At 40.8% G+C, this 22,333-nt stretch overlaps 1 protein-coding gene across 2 annotated transcripts in view; it reads right to left on the minus strand.

The window, feature by feature from the left end:
• Positions 1 to 18,118, minus strand: part of prkd2 (protein kinase D2) — a 47,152-nt gene extending 29,034 nt beyond the window's left edge. For both annotated transcript variants that reach the window (XM_008425722.2, XM_008425721.2), the window contains exon 1: positions 16,559 to 18,118. In XM_008425722.2, the coding sequence (XP_008423944.1) occupies positions 16,559 to 16,879 (321 nt within the window). In that variant the 5' untranslated portion in view covers positions 16,880 to 18,118. The remainder of the gene's footprint in view (positions 1 to 16,558) is intronic.
• Between the last annotated feature and the right edge of the window lie 4,215 nt (positions 18,119 to 22,333).

A 22,333-nucleotide genomic window follows, 5' to 3' on the forward strand; every position in this document is an offset into this window, starting at 1 on the left:
GCTACCGAACTCTGAAGATGCTGTAAGAGGAAGTATTTCTCCGTTTCTCTTCTGAACGTTTGAGCGGCTTTACCCAATAAAGCACAATCACCTCTCCAAAAATGAAAAAAAGTTATTTAATCCTGTGTAATATTAGTCAGGCCTGAATGGTGGAAATGTGAAACACAGCAAAGGATGTTAATTACATAATCGGTGTGGATTTTCAAGCAGCAGAAACAGTTAAGACCCGAGGATCTCTTAGACACTGCTGGATATTTTCCAAACAACAAAAACTGCTGCTTTGCATATTTCTCTAGAGGTAACTCATGCCTTCCCACGACTCTTGATTTTATGTACGCTTGAGTACGATGTGTGGCACCAAGCTCACATCTCACAAATTCATGGAGACCTGACCAAACTCAACTAAAAGTCCTGATGAGAGGTGGCTGTTTTTATTCTTGGTGGTGTTTGCTTCAAGCACAGACATGGTTTGAAAGCATCGGAACAGAACGCGCGAGGGTCGCATAATAACGATCGCGATGCGTTAAAGTACCGATGAAGGTTTGGCGCCGGGCCGAGTGTTCGCCAACGAAGCAAGGTGTGCGTCATCCAGGAGAGCACCGGCGTAGTCGGGTTTACATTCCTGGCCTGTTAGTTTCTGCAGGCAGAGTTAATCGTTTAAACCTGCTGAACAGGAGTGAGAGGAAACACACACATGTACACACACCAAAACAAGTCCAGAGCCGCTGATGTTTCCTACAGAAATCATGCTAGAATACAGTCCAACACTCTCATAAAGGTTGGCTGGTTACACAGCTAAAACGGTAATGGCGCAAACTTTGACGTGTGAAAACATTCAATGTTAAAGTTTTTTAAAAATGGCTGTGAAAACTTCACTTTGATGTTTTCTGTCGGTTCCAGATTTAAACGCTACAATCGTGTATGAAGTGAGTTCTTCCTGTAGGCCTCTGCTGCCTTTACATGTTATTTTCTCCATGGCTGCTGTTGCTTCAGATAGAGGTTGCACCAATTCTGGCTCTTTTAGACCATATTTATGTACGAAAACTCCAGAATATAGACACTGCGACATCTAGGCGTTCACCGCCTCATCTAAATTCACGTGAAAAGTGTGTGTGTACGTCACAGACAAGCAACTGCAACCTGCTGTCATCAGATAGTAAGCAGGTTCAACTGGGGTTTTCCAATTGACCAAGTTTATATTGCAATAACTAAGGCAGTTAATGAAGTCTTGGTTATTTTAAGAAAAAAATTTTATCCTTTCTACGTAGACTGACCAAAAAGGAAGATAAAAATGAAAAATGAAGTTAATATAATGAACAATCTGTATTCAATCGATCGCAATTAAATTAATTATCCATAAAAACAAGCAGAGGTCATGCGAACTAGAACTCAAACAAGTGGCAGAGGCCCTCGTAATGGAAAAAGAGACACGACAAAGGCAGCGGGTCATACCGTGGAAGAAGAAGCAGAAGCTGAGCGAACCGGTTATTGTGGAGAGTCAGTGATCCATGGAGACGACATAAACAGAACCCAAAGTGTCATCTTTTTCTCTACAGTCACGGTGGATTGAGATTATGTTTGTTATGAATTGGAACTCTAAAAATACATTTTATTAACATCTTCAGTTCTTCTGAAAAAAGGCTTAGGAATGATTTTATGGGACTCTTTAATCTGAATAGCATTTGTGAGGTCAGACGCTAATGTTGGGTGAGAGAGCTTGCCTCATAGTCTCTGCTCTAAATTGGCCCTAATTTTACATAAAAAAATATTTTTATTGTGAACAAAGGCCATGATGCTAAAAAATAAATCAATTCTGAACATGTATGCACCACATAAAACAAAAATCAATGACATGTTTTGAAAATAATAATAAAACAAAAAATATAAAAACACACACATAAAAAAAAAGATGTGACATTGTGAAAATGAAGCGTTTATTCCAAATATGATTTAAAAAGAGGAGCAATCAGAGGCAACAGACAAAAACAGAAACAACTAGTACATGGAAAACCATGCTAACGTCTGTCACAAAGAGCGGTGTAGAGTTAGGCGTGTGTGTGTGTGTGTGTGTGTGTGTGTGTGTGTGTGTGTGTGTGTGTGTGTGTAGAGGAAGCTTAGTCTTGAGCAGGGGAGCAGCCACAATGCATCTCATTCTGCCCCGTGCATCAAGGAGGATGAGAAGGTAACATGAGAGCCGTAAGCAGGCATGAGAGAGGGGCTGTTCATGCTCTGAGGCAGCCTTTGTTGGAAGCAGCTCCGCTCCCCATCGGCCCCCGCCTTCGTCCCCCTGCTACCTTTTTCCTTGTCCTGGTTCTGGGCAGGTAAGCCGATAGGAACATTGGACTCGGTCCACCTTGTTTGCAATGAACAAACAACTGATTCATGGGAGGGAACACAGAAAACAAAGCGTGTAAGGGAAGAAAACGCATCTCAGTGACAAGGAGAGAGAGGAGAAAAGGAAGATGAGTGGAAACAAAATGACAAAAGAAAAATTGGTACTTAACCGTACCGTACCTGTGATGTTGTAGAAGACAACATCACAGGACCGGAGATAAATCATTTTTCTGCGAACTCAGTACAGTAATAAAACTGTTGCTTCATCTCGGCACATCTGGCCCTAAACTTTCAGGAACAAAAAATAAGTAAATCATAACACCAGTAAACCATGGTGGTTTTAGTTTGTAAATATAAACTCTGGCATGTAGAAGATAATCCTACAGGAGAATCTCCATCCAGCAGTTTGTGGTCTTTAAACTGAGGTTATACAGAACAAAAGGTCAATCTCTGAACGACTCAAAAAAATGAAACAGGATGGGAAGAGTTTGTTTTTTTTAAATGGCCTAGTCAAAGTCCAGGTATCAATATGCTTTGATCTAATCTTAAACTGACCATTCACATTTAAAAAATCTCCAATGTGAATAAATTAAAATAATTATTTAAACAGTTTGCCAGAGTTCCTCGTCTGTGGTGAAAAAAACAACAACGTGGCAGTTAGTGGCCAAACCAGTTATTAGATTTAGAGAGCTTCGTTTTGTTTTTTATATATATTGTGGTTGTTTTAGGTTGTAACATATGAAATCATAATTTGAAAACGGTGCTTTTCAATGTGAAACACAGGCGGTCTTGTGAAAATAATTATTTGCACAGATTTTTTTAATAACCAAAAAACTCCATACGCCACTGCACCTGACATTTCACATGTTGAGATTCATACTCGGCTATTACGACGTTCCCTGAACGCGTCATCGGCTGTCCCTATAAGTGCGGATCTGCCTTCCAACTTCTTGAAGCAACCAGACCGAGGCGAAGAGAAAACACACGCACAAACACGGCGGGGCGATTGCAAGTGGTGTTTGCACATTCTCTACTGCCTCGAATGCCAGGGGCATACAAACACACAAAGCTGCATGCTGAAGGCCACAAAGGGCCACATTACTTCACCCTGAGTCATCTGCTCCTTTTTTTTTATGTCTATCCCTCCTCTCCTTTCCAAATTCTCTATTTTTCGTCCACTTTCCTCTCCCCGTGCATTTCATGATTTTTTTCTAGCAAGTACAAAGGGGGGAAGTGCCGAAAGCTAAAAACACTCAGTTCTGGTCATACGACAAATGCTTTGACCACATTTATGTAGATGAGCCGGCCGCGGTACGTTAAGCTGTTGAAAGCAGACAAAAGTCAGATTAAAGCTTTTCAGCTGTGCACAAACACTGTTTACGCCAATTAAAATTCCAAAGATGCTTGATAAAAGACTGCTTTATTTAGGATACAAATGTATGGCTCTCATCTGTTTACATGATGACAATTAAACAGAAATAATTTTTAGCTATATCTAAATCCATTTCTAGATTTAGATAGCGTGACAGTATAACCCTACAGTCACTCAAGCCTCTCTTTATCATCCTACTTCCTCTGCCATTGGAATTGCTTTTGCATAACTACAGATAAATCTCTGCATAGCTTGATCTGTCACCAGCAAACTTCATATCTCAGCACAAACAAAACAGAAAACTATTTTCTGCATTTTACCAGTTCAGGGTGCCACTCTATTAACTGTTAGCCCATCTTCTTACATTTTAAACGGATTAATCTGGTCATGTTTGTCTCACGGTTTCATCCGCCATATTGGTTCGGACCTGAAAGTCAGCTTCTCAGAGAAACCCAGCCAACATTTAGAAACCTGATCACAGCGTTTTTGAACAATCTGAATCCTCAAACTCTCCTCCCAAAACCTTCAGTCTATTCTGTGACCAGTGACACCTTCATCAAGCTACGCAGCTGCAGTTTGCAAACATCATGCCCATCTCCTTGTGTGCAAAACTGAATTGTAGTCCTTCTACGTTATTTTGTTGATGTAACAAACTGATTTCCCCCCCTTAACCATCTAAACGTTCACATTCACAATGTCCTCCTGCGGTTCACCATAAAGAGAGAAATTGGCATTTATGACGTCCAAGTCAGAGCGCCCAAAACAACGAACAATGTTTCTCACGCATCATCCACACACAACTAACTGGAAATACATATAGATATTTAAATGCAGTGAGTATTTAGTAAATCTTTAGATGTTTTTCTAAACCAGTTTGGCATTTCCAGTTATGGAGCTTTTTGTATGATAACACTGTGGTTTTCCCATTTCCCCTCATAACCATACCCTGACACTCTATCGAAGATGTGTGCTTGTATTTAGTCATGTATGAACACACGTCTCATGTGTCGGAGCTGCACACACACACTCACACACTCTTCACGCGTGCCCCTGACCAACCAAGCCCATCCTGTCAACCTTCACACCGACCCCATTGTCCGCTGCCTCTCAAAGTCCTGCCTGCCTTCTAACACACATTTCAAACATAGCAGATCATTAAAGCAAATAGTTTCAAGCCCTCACTTACTGAAGGTGTCTCAATGTTTTCTGAGAGAATGCCATTTTATTTGTGCAAATAAAAATGGATCTACCTTGTTTGGAATTACTATAACTCGTTATTATCATGACTAAAAATTACATTTACCTTCAGTTCAACAAGTCAAAGAACCAAGAATATCACAACTGCTTCTAAGTCACTAATTTCAAAGGTAGTCATTGATTTACCAGTCCTAACTCTGCACCTATGAAAGGTTTGTTTCTCCACCATTGAAAGAGCGATATGCTCACTTTGCTATATTTTGATTCGTCCTGTTATTAACAAACACTTTGCGGTAAATGCCACTGAATGCTGCTCATGGGTTTCCAATTGGACTATGGCACAAAACTGTTTTCACCATCACTAATCACAGGATTAGTATCATAAGGTCTCCTTTGCTCGCAACCAGAGAAGGAATGCAGTGGGCTCAGGGGGGAAATGGGCTCTGAAAAGATACAAAGCCGAAAGAAAGTGTGGATCTCATTTCAATAAGTTTGTTGTCAGCAGTCCAGCTTCTTCTGATAGTTAACATTAGTGCAGGCTGGAGTTTTATCTCCACGCATGTTCTTTTCCCAATCGCAATCTCAAGTCACCAATCTAGTTTCAAATACTTATCTCCATCTCTCATCCTCTCTGAGAGGCTGACAAACATCCCTGTCCCAGCGTTCCCTGTAGGAAAGTATGATTTGAATACTCAAATGTCTCGGCGTTTGGAGCGAGTTTGTCCCCGGGGCCCCCACCGCCAACAGCTAGAAGACACTAAGCACGGTCGGTCATGCAAAGCTGTTCCGCTACCATGCAAATCATCAAGAGAGGGAACCAGCACACGCACACGCGCGCACGCAGCGTGGGAGACACGTTTGGGTAAGCAGAACAAACGAGTGCTGCTGTTAATCTCACTATTTAAAAGTTGGACAGTTTATTTAACTGCACTGCAATTTAAGCAGATCGAATAATGATGGTGCAATAAGCTGCTGTTTACTGGTGAACGGCTGCATTAGCATAGCCTGATAAGGACACGGCTTGTTTATCCTCGTGCATGCACGCCTTCCCGAGTCGTGGATATTGACTGACTTAAGAGTGAGCCCTTTATAAAACTACAATTTAAAAAAATATACACACAGGTTGGTGACTTTAAGAGGCAGCTGAAGCACTTGTGGTGCAGTTTTATCACTTCAATCATCGTGGTTTTCATGATCTTCACTGCGAAATCTGGACAAAGCGTCGGACGACTGCAGTGTGAAGAATACATATGCAAGCGAGTGTGGTAAACAGGAGGTGGTGTGTGTGATCCCAACCCCAGGGCTTCTTCTCTAGGGAGAGAGATAAAGAAACAGCGACTTCCAAAACGGAGGTGGAAACAATGGTCAGAATGGCGGGAGGGAGTGGGCCGTGGGGGTGGTTTAATCACAGCTGCGAGTCTGTTTATGTCTGAGAGGCGTAGAACGTGTTTCTGTTTAGCTACTTGGATTTCTTTGTGTTTGTTCAAATAACTCTGTCCTCATTTCCTCGCTGGCATCACAACACACCGGCAAAAATATACCTGGGCCTCATGCGGCTCTCTGCAGTGGATTTTGAAGATTTTACTCGGCATGCGGCTTTAGGCGCCAACAGCTTCATTGGTTCGACGAATCGTGGCTGTGCGTTTCAGAGTGTGGCATAACTCCCGGCAGGTTAGCTCGCATGTTTGACAATCCGGAAAGTTGACAGGGCGAACAGTGAAAGGCCCCGACAGGTTCTCACTAGTCCTCAAATGCTTACGTAGTCACAGACGTACTTCACCCACACACTGACATCAACCGGAATCGCTGCACAAGTGAGGAATGACGCGGCTGTCAGAAACAGATAAACGGCCGACCCTTTTGATAAACTAGGTTGGGATAGAGGATGTTAACTGGACCAGAATTAAGTCCGAGTTAGGTTTGGTTTTAAGGAACCATTTAATAGCTTGTCTTTACTCATTAAAGAAGACATACTGCCTTGTAAAAGTATTAATTTCACTTCCACTGCGTATTCTATTACATTCCAAATCACAAATTTTACAGTATTGTATTGGGATTTTATCTGATAGACCACCTCAAGGTAGTAGAAGTGGAAGAAAACATGATGAAACATTGTTTTATCAATTTTTTAGAAAGAAAAATAAGCTGAAAAACTCCCCTTTACTCTTATACCGTGAAATAAAATCCATTGCATCACTTACCACTAGAAGTCACCGCTTTACTTAACCTGAGCAAAACTTTACTTCAACAAACATACCGCTGAACTGAGAGGCTTGGTGGAGAATATTTAAAAAAGAGACGGCATCATTAAGGCCTAAAAACTACAGAACAGGCAGGTCAGGAGTGCAAAGGCTATTAATAGTGATAAAAGAAGATGTTGATCTTCATTGCTCAACCCAAACCTACTAAGACGTGGCTATTCACCCAAATTTACAAGCGATTATTGGAGAAACCATCATGATGAGAGCAGTGACATGCGGTGAGGTTCATAGCTGGTGAGGCACCGACTTAATTATAATCGAATTTACAAATCTAGACCACCTGCATGTTGTTGTTTACGTAAGGAAATATCGCGCATGCGTGCAATGCTGGAGGGCAAAAAGACTATTCTTTAACATGTGATGCTTAGCTGCGCCGCCGCCGCAGAATAATTCCATTATCTCAATCAAACTTAGACATGTAGATATTCTTAATTTTGTGCTGTGCTTAACAGCAAAGGGAGAAACCGTTAAAGTACAACTCAAAACCACGTCTTTCTTGCTCTCTGTATCAGTGCAGCTACTGTGGCTAGCTCGCCGTTACCGTCTCTTACTCTGCAGTTGTGGAGTCACAATGTCTGGGTTCATGAGCGCCCCCCAGCAATGAGGCACGAGAACTGCCTGCCTCACCTGGAATCTGTTCTCTCCCGTTTATGATCGCTCCTCAGCACACAAAACACATTACACACACAATTGGTGACAATAAAAACAGTACATTAAACACATAAGCTAAATTATGGAAAATCAGTTCATACATTAAATGTTTTTAAACATTTTATTGGTGACGCACAGACAGGAGGAGCATGCTCTCATAGAATGGCAACCAGTGCAGTTAGCGAGAGGTTGCGCAATCCCAGGTGAGGCTCAGCTCACTGCTGCCTCACCGGCTTCGCTTCCAAGCATTTGAATGGGAAAATGCGAAAATTCAGTGATTTTGAAGAAAAAAAATCATCAGATTTAGTTAAATTAGATGAAAAATAGGTACTACAAACCACAGGGTGAAAATAAATGATTTTATTATTATATATTATTTTTCCATGATGACAGGTGAGGCCCTGCCTCACCTGACTGCACGTCACTGGATGAGACCCATGTGACTTACAAGAAACTTGAGAGATCCACGGCTCAGTTTGGAGAATTTGTCTGAAAAACAATATTAGTCATGCATTTCACAAATCTGGCTATGGAAGACTGTCCATGAGAAAGTCACAGTCCTATTTGCAGTTTGCTACAAGCTGCATAGAGAACAATGAAAACAAGTGTGTGTGTGTGTATATATATATATATATATATATATACATATACACATTCGCTCATTTTACGTTATGCGTTACCTTGTTGTGTTAAAGAAAAAACAAATAAATTCCAGAAATATGTCGTAACATGACAAAATCATGAAGTACCAAGGTATTTTTGGAAGGCAATCTTGTTTCGAATCTTGTTTCCTTTGGCGCTCACAACATAATCAGGCAAGACTATGAATCATTCCACGTGTTCACTCCTCCGAAGCGCTTCTTAAAAGTAGATCAACAAATTGCAGAAAATATTAGGTGTTGAGAAAGGAGAAGCAGATGCCAAAAAAATAAGCGGGTAAGACGTTTGGATGGATCAAGGACCGAAGGATGAGTCACAGCGAGCAAGGAAGTTGTTTTAAGGGGAGCAGAGGGGGTGAGAAGATGAGAAGATAAAGTGAGGATTAATGAAGGAGGTTACGAAAGAAGAGGAGTAGTAAAACTTGGAGGAGGAGGAGGAGGAAGAGGAGTGGTGTTTTATCTTAAGTACCCTTAGGAAAGGATTTCAATTTTGAAGAGAATTAGAATAACAAGAAGAACGGGATGAAAAAGTAAGGAAGATGTCCATCAAACTATGCTGGGGCTCATTGAGGGATAGATTGCATTAGTGCTGTTTTACCGTCAAATGAAGACAGACTTCTGTGTCCGCTAACAGTTTGTGTTGGATCAACAGTGAGTGGGACGCAGCCAAAATGGACTTTAGGAATGAAGAGGACGTCCGGTCCTGTAAAAGGCAGAGCACCTCTAGTTTCTAGAAGCGAACGTGGAGAGCAGCACCACGGTCGGGAGACCGTAATGAAATAAACCGAGTCGAGGCAGAGTGTTGCTCCTCGGCCGAGGAGTGAATGGAAAATGTGTCAGCGGAACACAAGAAGGGATCCTGTGAATAAACAGAGCAGATGAGTCACCCTTTCTGGGATGGCGAGGATGACCGCGGGGTGGGGTAGCAGGCACCCAGCTACCTTCAACAAGCCTCCAAAAACCCCTCCAAACGGAGGTATTCATGCATGAAAACGTGCAGTCCAGCTCTTGTGTCACACTCGGTTGGCAGGGCCAGGACAAAACCGTCTATTGTCCAACTTTCCCCAACTAAAGCTGCGAGCTCCAAACAGGGCAGGAGTTTTGTACTTAGGGGATTTTGGAGGGCTCTCGACCGCATGTGTTTGTGACTGGGATAAACAGCTTTGGAAAGATCCTGCTTAATTCATCTTTTCGTTTGAGAGTGGGTATTTTTAGTTTGCTGCAAAACAAAGACATAAAATTCTTCAAGTTGAACGCAGTTGTTTTGGACTAAGGGATTAGTCTAAATATCATTCCAGTGGGTCATCGCTGCACATGAATACTGCTTCCTAGATAAAAAGCCTGACGAATTCACGTTTATATGTGCAGAAAGTTCAGCCAGAGACCGAGGATGGACCTTTGAGCAACAAGAAAGCCACGGTTTGTTGGTCACGCAGCACAGGTTTCACTGAGTTTCAATGTAATCCGCTTAGCTACGTTGCAATACTTTGACCCATATAGACTGAACAAGTAATAACTTTAACCTAACAAGCAAATAGCTTAAATATAGCCCTGGTGGATGAGTGTAATCACCCTACATATCATTAAATAGCTAATTGCCTTAAATAGACAGCAGAACATAAAAATGGGCCCATTTCATGTAGGGGTTACTTTCCAAACGGAGGAGTTTTGCATTGGTTGGCAGAAACCAGGAGAGGATGGTAAAATCAGCTCTAAGAAGAAATGTAAAACAAATATTGGGTAAGGCTACAATCCTTTAAAATGCTGGGAATTAAACTCCTGATGTAATAAAATCATACATGCTCTTTTTTTTGCGTGTGCGTGTGTGTTGATTTTTAACCAGTTCAACTGGAAATAAATGTTGGGGTATCCTATTATAAATGCAATTTCCTTCAAGAAATTGCATTTACTGTACTACATAATAATTATGTTAAATACTGTATTTTCCGCACTATATGGCGCACCTAAAGACCTACAATTTCCTCAAAAGCAGACAGTGCGCCTTATAATACAGTGCATCTTATATATGGACCAATATTGAGCCACAACAGGTCTAGCAACTACGGTAAGCAGCCGCCGACTTCATTTTCCCCATGGAAGAAGAAGTGCGCGGTGCATGCTGGGATAGTTGTCAGAACGCTAGTTTGTTAATAAAGTTTGATAATACATTTAAAACCAGGGGGGCAGAGGGGCGGGGAAGAGAGACAGAGACTGCGGCGGCAGCGTGTCGGTTGGTCTGTGTTACCCAGAAAGCAGTTGGGCACAATATCACAACACCGTGAGTGAAACAATRACTGGGGCAGACTACTATATAAAGTACTCTGGGACCACTTCTTTACAAATGTGGATGCGTAATAATAGAGTACGGAACAAATTGACAACCCAAACTCAAGTGTCTATTCTATGCGCCTTATAATCCGGTGCACCTTGTAGTGCGGAAAACACGGTACCAAAACTCAAAAGAAAACTGGTTGTTGTAGAATATGCCGAGTTTTTTTTTCTCACATGACGTAGTTACATTGCCAATAATAACAATGACGACTACACAGAACATGACACATTGAATCCTGGTGGATTTAAGCATTTAAAATGTTATACCCTACATAACATATTAAGAGCAAACCTTTTATATGGATGGAGCCCAATGGACTGAATGCAGCGGCTGCTTTACTGAGGGGGCGTCTGATACAGTGAGGGGCTCACTTACCAAGACAGAACCAAAAATAAATCTCAATTACCAAAGAAAACCACTTAACATCTGTCTGTGTTAGAAAGCAGATGAAATAAAATTGAGATTTAAAGGCTCTTACAGTTTTCCAAGCCACTGTTTTTGTTTAAAAAAAGAAAGAAAAAAACCAACTTGTGTGTTCTCATACATGCAACTTGTCAGCATTTTGGTTGTTTACTTTCACTTCTTCAGAGTCTCACGCTGTTTCACTAAACTAAGGGAAGCCCAGGCTGCAGCAGGCCTCTATGCAGTCGTGCTCTAATGGATCCCCATGAAATACATTTTCATCATTGTTAACATGTAACATGCTTAGTTGCTTGTAATCAATAGCATTTCTCTGAGCTCATTCGATTTTTTTCTGTTGTCGCTCATAAGATGACAAATACAGCTTAAATGTATTTGGGAAAGATTGTTCACAGAATTGTATATTCCGCAATTTTAAGTCAGTTTGAAGGTAAAACACTCAAACGCTGTGACGTTTGTGCCGCGTTGCGAGAAAACATCTTCCATTCGAAGTCAAACACAGCCTTGCTTGTGGTTAATGTTAAGAGATGCAGCAGAGACCTGAGGCGATGTTGCTTAGGGAACCTGTTTGTTGAGCCCAAAGTCGTACAAAACCCGACTATCGGGATGACGGTGTAATGGGCATCACCGGCACAGTTACGAGTGATTTGCGTCAGTGTTGTAATTTTCACAATAATCTCCTCTTTGATCACTGCATTGCAAAATTATTTTGGGCAATTAAATCAAACAAATATTGGAGTCTTTATGTAAACAATTAAAAAAAAAAAAAAAATACAGCTGACAGCACCGTCTTTTAACAGCTTTAATGAAAGCAAAACAACTGCTAAGACATGTAGATTTTTATGACTGACAAATGTCGCCCAGCCAGTTATCCGGCATGTGAGCATTAAAAAAAAAAAACCAAAGTTAACTGTATTTTTTTTTTCTACTAATAATTTCTCATTGTTTTGATGCAGATGCAACACTTGTAGTGCTTTTCTTTATACGTTTACTTTCTTTCACGACTGCTTGATCTGCCAGGGAAGCTGCTGAGCTGCGCGTGTTTGTGTGTGTTGCTGTGAGTTTGCCGCCGTCCTCAAACCCCCTTGATCCCCTTTGATTAATCATAAGACACCACACCTGACCAACCATCAGCACGGCAGCAAATAAACCCAGATTTTCTTTTCTCTGTTTCAAGAAAGGACATTGTGAACAGGATCTGCGCTCTGCCATCATTCTGGGTTATTCTGTCATCAGTTTGGGATTGCGTAGTAATTTCTAACCACTTTCGGCGGCGGTTTCCCCTGAGAACCACCAGTAAATTTATTTACCTACACATTTATCAGTATGATTGAGGCTCAGTTTGACACCGACCTGCAGCATGATTGTCAGAAAACACTTTTGTTATCAGGGGTTGTGCAGATAATCTTTACCCGGTTGAAGCTGGTAACTTATCGGCCCCAATGTGACCCCACAGCAGGGTCAACCATGCTCTTGACCCCCACCTACTTCCTTCCTGCCCTTTGTGGTCGTGTCTATTCCTGACAGCAATTTGTCACGGTGTGGAGCTGCTGAAGTAGGACCACACAAACTCATCCAACACCGTAGTTTTCATACTTCACTACACCCACTGCAAGCTCCGATGCACCTTGACAGCAGTTTATGTTTCAGCACTGAATCCCCATGGAGATTGTGTAAAGTAACTGTTTTTTTTTTATATTTCTTCCTTTGTGCAAAAGTTTGTCATCCTCTGTAGAGCAACTTTTTTTCTTTTTTTTATACTTTTCAAATGAGTTCCTGATCGTGTTCAGGACACGAACCTTTAAACCGAAAACAATCATTTAAACGATGCCTGAGAAACAAAAACTAATCTTATACCAATAAAGTTATTCTGTTGCTGAAATTGTATTCAGATATTCCACAAAAATATAGCAAAACTGAAAAAAATAAAAATAAAAACTACATGATTTTGGTTTTAAGTTTAAAACAATCTTCAATTTTGCCGACCTCTTAAAAAAAAGTGTTCATGGTGCTTGAACCTTTACGCATTTTGCTATGCTTCAACAACAAACAGATTTTGGGGCAGGATTTTATATCATCAACCAGCACCAAACAAAAGTGCTTAATTTTTATATGGAAAAAAAACAACATGTTGGCGTAGATCTGTACTGAGCCTCTCTGAGTCAATGCTGCGTAGAAATCTCTTTTACTCCAGGTACAGCTACAAGACTTTTTATTTCCACCGGTAGACCAACTTCTTTGCACCCTCTTCTTGTCAGAGTAGCTTACGCTCAGCCAGAGTGGACTTTGACTGGGCCATTCTGACAAACAGTTATTGTTTGTACGTCATATGGTTCAGATTTTTATTTTCCCTCCACTTCACAAATACGTGCTGATTTGCACTGACTTCAAAATAAGCTCACAACAAAATACACTGAAGTTAGTGGCTGTTAGCAGTATGACCAAATATGGCAAAAAGTGAACTTGTGACTACAGAGTATTAGATTTTTGAAATATAGATTTTTGTCTGATAATAGTTTTAAAAAAGGGAATTAGGTGGAGAGAACCAGTAATTTATTGAAACATATGTGCAGGGGAAATGCAAAAAAAAGAGGAAGACTGAAGCTGAAGTGAGCTGGACATAACGTAGCACAACACAATGCAACTGTGCAGCTGTGCGTTTAGACTTGTTAACCATAGGCGGGGGAACATGCAGGTGCACGACAGGGAAACACCGACACTGCAAGCTAGAACAAAGCCTGCCGCAGAGAAACAAAATAACCGATTAGCACGGCGGCTAATGCTGGTTGGAGAGAACTGCCGCTGCTTCCTGGAAAATGCACATTTGCTGTAAGCTTAGCAGAGCTTCTCTTGGCGAGCCCTGGGCAGTCAGCTGATTGTCACCTGCCAGCCCGAGCGATGGATTAAAACCGATATGAACCGCTGAGCCTTCCAACTGTTATGCGTCCTGGAAACGGTTTGGCTGCCATGTGTGCCGCCGGCTCTTAAATGAAGAGCAGACTTCCAATAACACACATTGTTTCCTGTTGCGCAGAGGATGTCACTGCCAATTCTTGCCTCTGCGTCGGTGTTTTGAAGTTTTGAGCTTCCAAGTGAAAATGAGAAATCGTGCATGTCATTTTAATAAAGTGCATGAGCGAGGACGAGGAGCCCTGGCATTTCGTCAATAGACACGAAAAGTCAGAGTTCATTTACAGTAGATGATCGCATGGTAAAAAGGTGGGCCCTTACGCATAGTGCACATGTTTTGTTTTTTTTAGATTCTTAAACCTTTTTTTAACCTTAGCCTGCTTTTTCCTTCCAAAATCAGCTTCGATGTGGGAATTGGTTTTCTGTTCAACGCGCACAGTTTTGCAGAAGTTTCAAATATCCGGTTGTTTATTTGAGATGAAGCTGAAGGCTGCAGGGGTCCGCCTGCGTCTTCACTCCTCCAAGAGACCCTCAGCATTATGCTGCCACCACCATGGTTGACATGTGGTAATGGTGAATCACCGCCAAAACAAAAAAAGGTTTCAAAGGTTTGAAAACTTCACTTTTTATCCACAAAACATTCAAATTACTGTTATGAAAAACCTTCCAGTGTTGTCTAGTAATTTAATCATTTGTTGTTAAAATATTTACATTAAATCAGCGAATGACGGGATATCCTTCGACATCTGGGAATTTCATTGTAGAAGTTAGTAACTGACTGGAAAAACTAAATGACTGAAGCGTTCATCAAAAACTGGCTTGATGTGGCTTGAAATGCAAAACTTTCTCTGTGCACAAAGTAAAAGGGATCCCCCCTGCCCCCCTCCCTTCAACTTTAGAAGTGGAAAACCATAATAAACCCATTATAAGAAACCAGTCCACACCTTCAGAAAGCCAAACGACAACATTGGCTTTCTTTTGACGAACATCTCATGAAGCTACAGAGCCACTGATTGGCTTGTGGTTAATTCACACACAGAGGTGAACCCTTGATTTTGAGGGCTATGATTCAGAGGTTGATTAAACCCCAAAGTTGAGATTCCTGGAAAATTTTATTAATACACACCACGAATAAATAACATTTTACCTCGTTTTCACACAAAGGCCCACACAGTGATGGGGAAGACGGCTGGCTTTCAATAAATTAGAACATGCGTTCAAACGAGGCCCGCTTGTCAGAATAAAAACTCCTGTTAAAAATAACAATCTCTGAGCATTAAACACACTTTTTGTTAAGTCCAAGTTCCTGTTTCAAATGTGTTTATTCTAATGGTTTGATCTACTGTTTGTAATTTCAAATTTCTTATTTTTAGTACTTGTAAGTGGGAAAATGTCTTAACAGAAATAAAGGCTTTCAGACGCCTGTCATTATGTGATTGATTTATATGTTGCGTTTCTGAGGTTCCAAAGTAAATTTTCAGTTTATCGAATGGGTCTGCAGTCCTCGACTCCCTCCTTAAGAAGGGCATTGCTACAGAAGCTAGCTGCTTACAGAAAGCCGAATCTTTGCATATTAAGAGAAAGTTGAGTGGAGGGAAAAGGTGAGGATGGAAACTCGGTAAGAGTAGTCACAGTTTTGAGAGAATTGTATAGTAAAAACCATTCGGGATTTGAGGGAGATTCTCCAGACTTAAACTGCAGCAGGAGCCGGAGCATCCAGAGCCACCACATTTATACTTAATTCAGGACAGCGGCAGCAGCTGGCCCTTTCCTTGACTTAAGCCAGCCCTGGACCAGAAACAACAGGAGCTAATCATGTCACACCACATTTACACAGTCATTCCTGCAAAAAAGAGACCCCAACCAGGTGGCCAATGCATTTACTGCACACTACATGGACATGTTGCGTTTTTTCAATGGGATAGTTTTGTATTCAAATTCCTAAAGTGAAATGCTCTCATAAAAATAACATCACATTTTTTATAATTACTGATGTAGAACAACGTTTGATAATATTCTAATGTATTGAGAAGCACCTGCAGATCAATTTTTATACTGAGGAGGCAGTTTACATAAAGGTCACAAGTGATTTTGCTGTGTTCCTATAAACAGCGACATCCTGCGCAGCACGTGTGGCCCCATGGGTAAACAGCTGGACCAAACCCGTCAAAACGCCCACTCTGCCTGCTTCACAAACCCACCGAGGATGCAAAGCTTTCTTCCTTGCAGAAGAAATGTTTGAATTTCTAACATTATTCAGACTTTTGTACATCTACTTACTTTTTTTGTTATTTTAAAAATGACAGTGAAAAAAAAATTAAAAAATCACTCATGAATCCGGTTTTTGAACATCAATAAATGCATTTTGTCATTTCACATGCAAACTTCCCCTCTCCGGTGTTCCCATGTTCCCATGTCTTACCTTGGTGTCAACAATGGAGCAGGCCACCTGCTTCACATACGCCAGGTCGGCAGTCTGGGGCAGCAGGACGGATTCCCTGGTCAGGCCAATTTGGATGATGAAGGACACCCCGTCTGGATTGCAGATCATTGAGGGCATCGTCATCCCAACGTGTCCTGCTGTCGGGTCCACCATTGGAAAAGGAGCCTGAGGAGGCATAGAGGGCATGGATATGGGGGGTCCGGTCTGCATCACTGCTGAGCCAGGTGGGGAGGCCCCTGCTGGGGGGAAGAAGACCTGGGACATTGCCCCTGAGGGCATACAGGGGCTCGCGTTGGCCATTCAGAGTCCACTGGCTCTCCCCGTGAAGCTCTAAGCATACACAGAGACAAGCACACACCCTGGGGAAGTGGAGGTGGTTCTGCGAAAAGCCACACTCATTCAAACTGTCCTGTTGGGAGAGAGGGAATATGGGTGTCCACACACTGAGCAGAGAGTCCCTGTTCCCCCCTGAGTCGTTGCTCTGCCTCCTTCCAGAGGAGCGAGGAAGAAATTCTTATCCAGGAAGCAGTTTCACGTCCTTTCAGGTGCTTGTTTCACGTCGTCTGACTTCTGTCATTCTTCAAGCATGACAGGCATGAGAAAAAGACGCACCTAAAGGGAGAAAGATCTGCCCCCCTCTCCCACCATTGCTGTTGTTCCGCCTCCACCTTCCTCCTTCGGCTCGGCTCGCTCCAAAGATGTTGCTCTGCAGAGTAGAAAGTCCAAAGCCAGCCGTGAAACTCCCCCAGCCGTGGGCCAGAGCAGGGGAGCGAGAAAAAACAATGGCAAACTTTGTACAAGTGATCTGCTCCAGGGCTGGGTAACAAAATGGCTTCCTTGAACAGGAAACCGTGAGAATGAAAAAGGCCAAGAGGCTGCACTCCTTTTTACAAGTCTTGCCCTGTTTCACTTTCAAACCCAAGTGCAGGCTTCTTTTTGTGCGAGAAAAGCAAGAGAGACCGAGCTGGCTGATGTGAGGGTACCTCCCTCCTACCCTTCCTCCTGCCCTCTCACCACAGCAAAGGAGGAAGTAACGTGACTGACACCACCTGAAGCCAATAAACTTCCAGTAAGTTCCACCTTCTGACTCTAAACTCTCAACATTTCCCCTCCCTCCCCTCCCTTTCCTCTTTCTCTCTCCTTCCACGGTTTAGGGTTATTTGGCTTGCTCCGTCCCTCAGACGAGGTCAGCGCAGATCCCCTTACACCGCCTGAGGCGAGGGGGCAGCTCCGTGCTCAAAACACCCTCCCCATCACTTCCTCATCCTGCTCCCAACTTCCAGTAGCCACTTTCTGTCCCTCCGCAGAGTTGTCTTGCTCCCGTGCCTCTTCCACCTTCTGTGACGTCGTCTTTCTCTTCTGTCTGTTGATCAGACGCACCTTTCGCAGACCGTAACAGGCAGAAAACCGCGGCTGCTTGCTGAGTTGTTTACGTCCTAATTTGTTATCAAATTTCATTAGAACAATCTCAGTGGGCAGGGAACGCCGGGGGACGATGGGTTGGGGTAAACAGAACAGAAACGAGGCTTGGTGGGCAGTTATCACCATGGCGACGACAACTCGGTGGTTATCTAATCATCTACCAGAAGTTTTGTAATTTGGAAAAGCGTCAGGTGTTGAAAACAGCAACAAGTTTTCCCTCTCAGAGCCACTTGTTTAATTTATAACATTGTTCCCGTGTTCAAGCTTTCAGTTCTAGTAAGAAACGTGAAACAAAAACAAAGTGCTGTTAAGGTGACAGCTGCTGCATGTGATCATGTACTACTTCTTCCGTTCACCACTAGAGGGCACCGTTTCGTGCGGTTGGAGGATATATTTAAAACATTTAAGCCACATATAAAAGACATTATGTCCGCCTGTGCACGTTGCTAACAACATCAGGTCAGAATGAGCATGTGGAGCTAAATTTTGACTAGTTGTTGACAGCATGCAGATGTGTTCTCACACTTTATTTTAAATGTGCCTTAGCATGTTTCTCTCCAGTTGCATGCTTTTTGTAGCCATTAACCAGTTTCTGATGTGATTTTAGCAGGATATTTGATTACTCTTCTTGGAAAAACAAAAAAAATAAATAAATAAATAAATAAAATTGTTAGACTTCTTTCAAATATGTTGGCTTCCAGGAATGGACTCAGTAACAACTAGTCCTTGACTTTCCTGTAATAGTTTTGAAGTAAGTGCCTTGGGAAAGCCATTCCTGGAGGGATTAAAGTAATAAATTAACATTAGTTTACTTCACCCACGGCTAAACATGTTTTATTGTTTTCAGCTGCTCAGCTGTAGATCTGAGGTGAGATTAAAGAATTGGGAGGTGGTCCTCCTTCAAGACTCCATCCGGTTCCTGCAATGCATCATCAGCACAACTGGTGGCTAAACAGCCCCAGTAAAGCACGATGCTGAACAATGGGTAGTTTTCTCAAGTCTCATTTTCATTTTTATGTCCTCACCAGAACCTATTTATTCACGTTTTAGTTCCTTTCACTCTTTTTTTTACCTTTTAGCGCACTTTCAGTCGATGCAAACGCCATGGCTGTTCAGGTCAGGCTCGAGCCTGGGCCGTTCCTGGAATGTCTCTTGACATCTGAACCAGTTTTAAGTTTAGTTATTCTTTCATGCCTTGGAAAAGTAACAAAAGAAATGAATAACTTGATCATCTTGGAACTTTCTTTAGTTTAGAAATGTCTGCAAAAGGACTATAAATCTAGGTTTCTTTGTAGTTCTCACATGGATTCTTTTGAGTTTTCTCATTGTTCTCAGTAATGGTTCAACAAATAAGTGTACCCAAACTTTTTTTTTTTTAATCAGAATGTAAAATTAATTAATGCAAGAAGCAATAAATGATCAAACATTCGAGTATAAGAGGTAAATAACTAATTTAAGAACTTGTTTGGGGAATCTTAAGGCTGTACAGGTCTAAATTAAGATTTTTATTTTAATAATTTTAAGACCCTGCAGAAATCCAGGTTAATTTCTGATCACTGCTCTCCGTTGTAAAACATCAACATCACCTTCTGTGTAACACGCAGAGACTGTTCTTATTTCACTGTACAAAATTTTAATTTTTCATCTTTTCTTCCTTAATGACATACAACAGGCGACCCCTGTAAACAAAAAGTCATTTGAAACAAGCCAGAATGCAGTTCAAAAATATATAAGACAAAATCAATAAAAAGCAGGTCTCTTATCCCTTGTAGTTAGAGGAAATTGTTGGAATACAGCTTTATATGATGTACAAAATATCACACAGTGATAAGTTGCTAATAAAAAAATAAAAACACAAAGAAATGAGAGTCCTTTACCTTGGCCTCTGACTGGTAACAGATTATTTCCCCCCTCCCCAACATTATTTTCAGCATTTTTCTTTTGCTTTTTAACCGTTTTGCCATTTTTTTTAAAAATTTTATTAAATTTTTTTTACAAGTTTTACATCATCCTCATCATTCACAAGTATGTCCTATGTGTAGCAAGGGAAAAAACGACTCTTTTCTGATACTACAGTATTTTTTAAATCTTAATAATCATATTCATTTTATTTTATTTTTTTTATGAAATGCAATAAAGAAAAACAATGAAATGATCGACATTTACAGCACATAATGGGTGAATCTACTCATCATCTACAGCCTGTTTCCGGTTTCTTTTCTAAATGTGTTACTGATTTGTCTTCACTCCCCTCAGAGAGGAGAGAGGGAACAACTCAGGGACGGAGGTTTCGATTCGGGCGACGGAGCCACCTGCAAAACCTTCCTGCACCCCCATCTGCTCATTTCTAAACTAAGCATTCACTTTCAGATGTAGTGCAAGGTGGAAGTAAATAGTAGTTAAATATAGGAACAGAACATTATGACCTGCTGTGGGGCATATCTTTTTTTTCCTTTTTCTTTTTTCAGATTTATGTCAAACTAACAGCAGTGACATGTTGTCTAATCTCACACATTTATACAACACCCTGTTTGGACAAAAAATATACAGATTTATAATTCTAGCATTGCAAAAGAAAAAAAAAACATTTTGTGACCCTGTATATCAAGTTTTATGGGTCTTGAACTGAGGGCTGCTTGGGAAAAGGCAAATTTTACCTAAACCTGATAAATATGTTTGTTTTTAGATATCCATATCTAATCTAATCCGGAGGACTTTATTTACCGGATGTTAGATTATCCACAAAACACCTGGATTATCCAAATGTGGTGAAAGATCCAGCAAAGATTCTATAACTCTATTTTAGTGCATGTGTTCTCCATCTTCTCCTCGTTCGTCAACATCTTAGTTTACAGTGATTCTTGAGAATAGGGACAAAACAGGTCCTATGGATAAAGCACAAAATTTGAATAAAATATACACAAAATATAATTTTTTCAAATATCTGACTAAACTAATTGGGTCATGTGAGCACAACAATGTATATTTTCCTTGTGTTTGCAGAATATTTTTTTTATTTTAAACATTGTAGTCGGTGGCTGGTGTCTTTAAAATTCCTTGTCCTGGAACAGAACTCAATACATTATAATAGTTTAAAACAATTAAAGGAAAACTAAGATCATATATTATGACAATTAAGTATAAGTAGTCATATAAATAATTATAAAAGTATCAATAAATTGAATTAAAAATAATTTTTATATATTTTCCAACTCCATTGAAATTTCTCCCTTGTTTTTGTCAACACCGTCAGACATGAAAAGAATGTTTAAAAAAATCAGGCATTATTGGGGGGCACCAGAACTTCTGAGGACCCCATGACCACTTCCTTTCTCTTCCTTTGCTAAGAGGGCTAGTTAGCTCTGGTTAGCTTATGTTATTCTTTAGTTTTTTCTTCTTTTTATTCCTAAATTGCTTGTCACAACCATGATGTGTCAACACCATAACTGACAATTTACAAAACTTTGATGAAATTTTGTGAAACAAAAGCTTGATTTTAGTTTACTGTAAAGATTTCATGGACCTGATGAGCTACAATATGGCCTCCTTCAGAATAACATCATATAAATTGAGGTAGTTTGGCATTTCGTCAACTCCRTCAGATGTCAACTCCATCATAGTTTTTGTGACTCTTTCAGTGAAATTGTTGACAAATCTCACTTAAATGTGCAATTAATTCATTTTAATGTATTTTACATAAATTGCATTACTTCACATGTATCAAGTTTTTCATTTTACTCACTAGTTTGTTACCACCTTCAGTTCTGTGTCAACTCTGTCATGCACTGTCAATTCCAACTTCTTATTGTTTTTTGTTTTAAATAATATTCATTTTGTTTCTTGAGAAGCATTTGTCTGTAAAAATGAGTAAAAACATTACTAATAGGGCCATTAAAAAATTATTTTATATTTATTTTTGTCAGATGGTGATGACAACGTTCTAGGTCAGGTCGATTAAAAATTTTATTTTAAAAAAAATGCTGCAACTGGGAGCCTGTACCTTAGCATCTTTAAATTTCCAAAACATTGTTCTTCATATTTGCATACTTATGATTGAGAAATAATAAAAAAATTTGGTGGGAAAATTAAAACCCATTTTGTCCCTATTCTCAAGAATCACTGTTTAGCTAGTTTAAACCCGACGCGGCTGCGGCTCCAAGCGCCGAAAACATTGTCGTATGCCGACAGATTGTGCACATTCAGAACCAGATGACGATTTGCAGAGATTTGTATAAACGCAGTGAAGGAAGAGACAGATGTGAGGAGTCTCAAGGGAACCGTTTAAACCCAGGGGATTGCTGGGATACGTTCAAAACAAGTCAGCGAGACATA

The sequence above is a fragment of the Poecilia reticulata genome, linkage group LG13 (genome assembly GCF_000633615.1).
Source record: "Poecilia reticulata strain Guanapo linkage group LG13, Guppy_female_1.0+MT, whole genome shotgun sequence".
Lineage (NCBI taxonomy): Eukaryota > Metazoa > Chordata > Actinopteri > Cyprinodontiformes > Poeciliidae > Poecilia > Poecilia reticulata.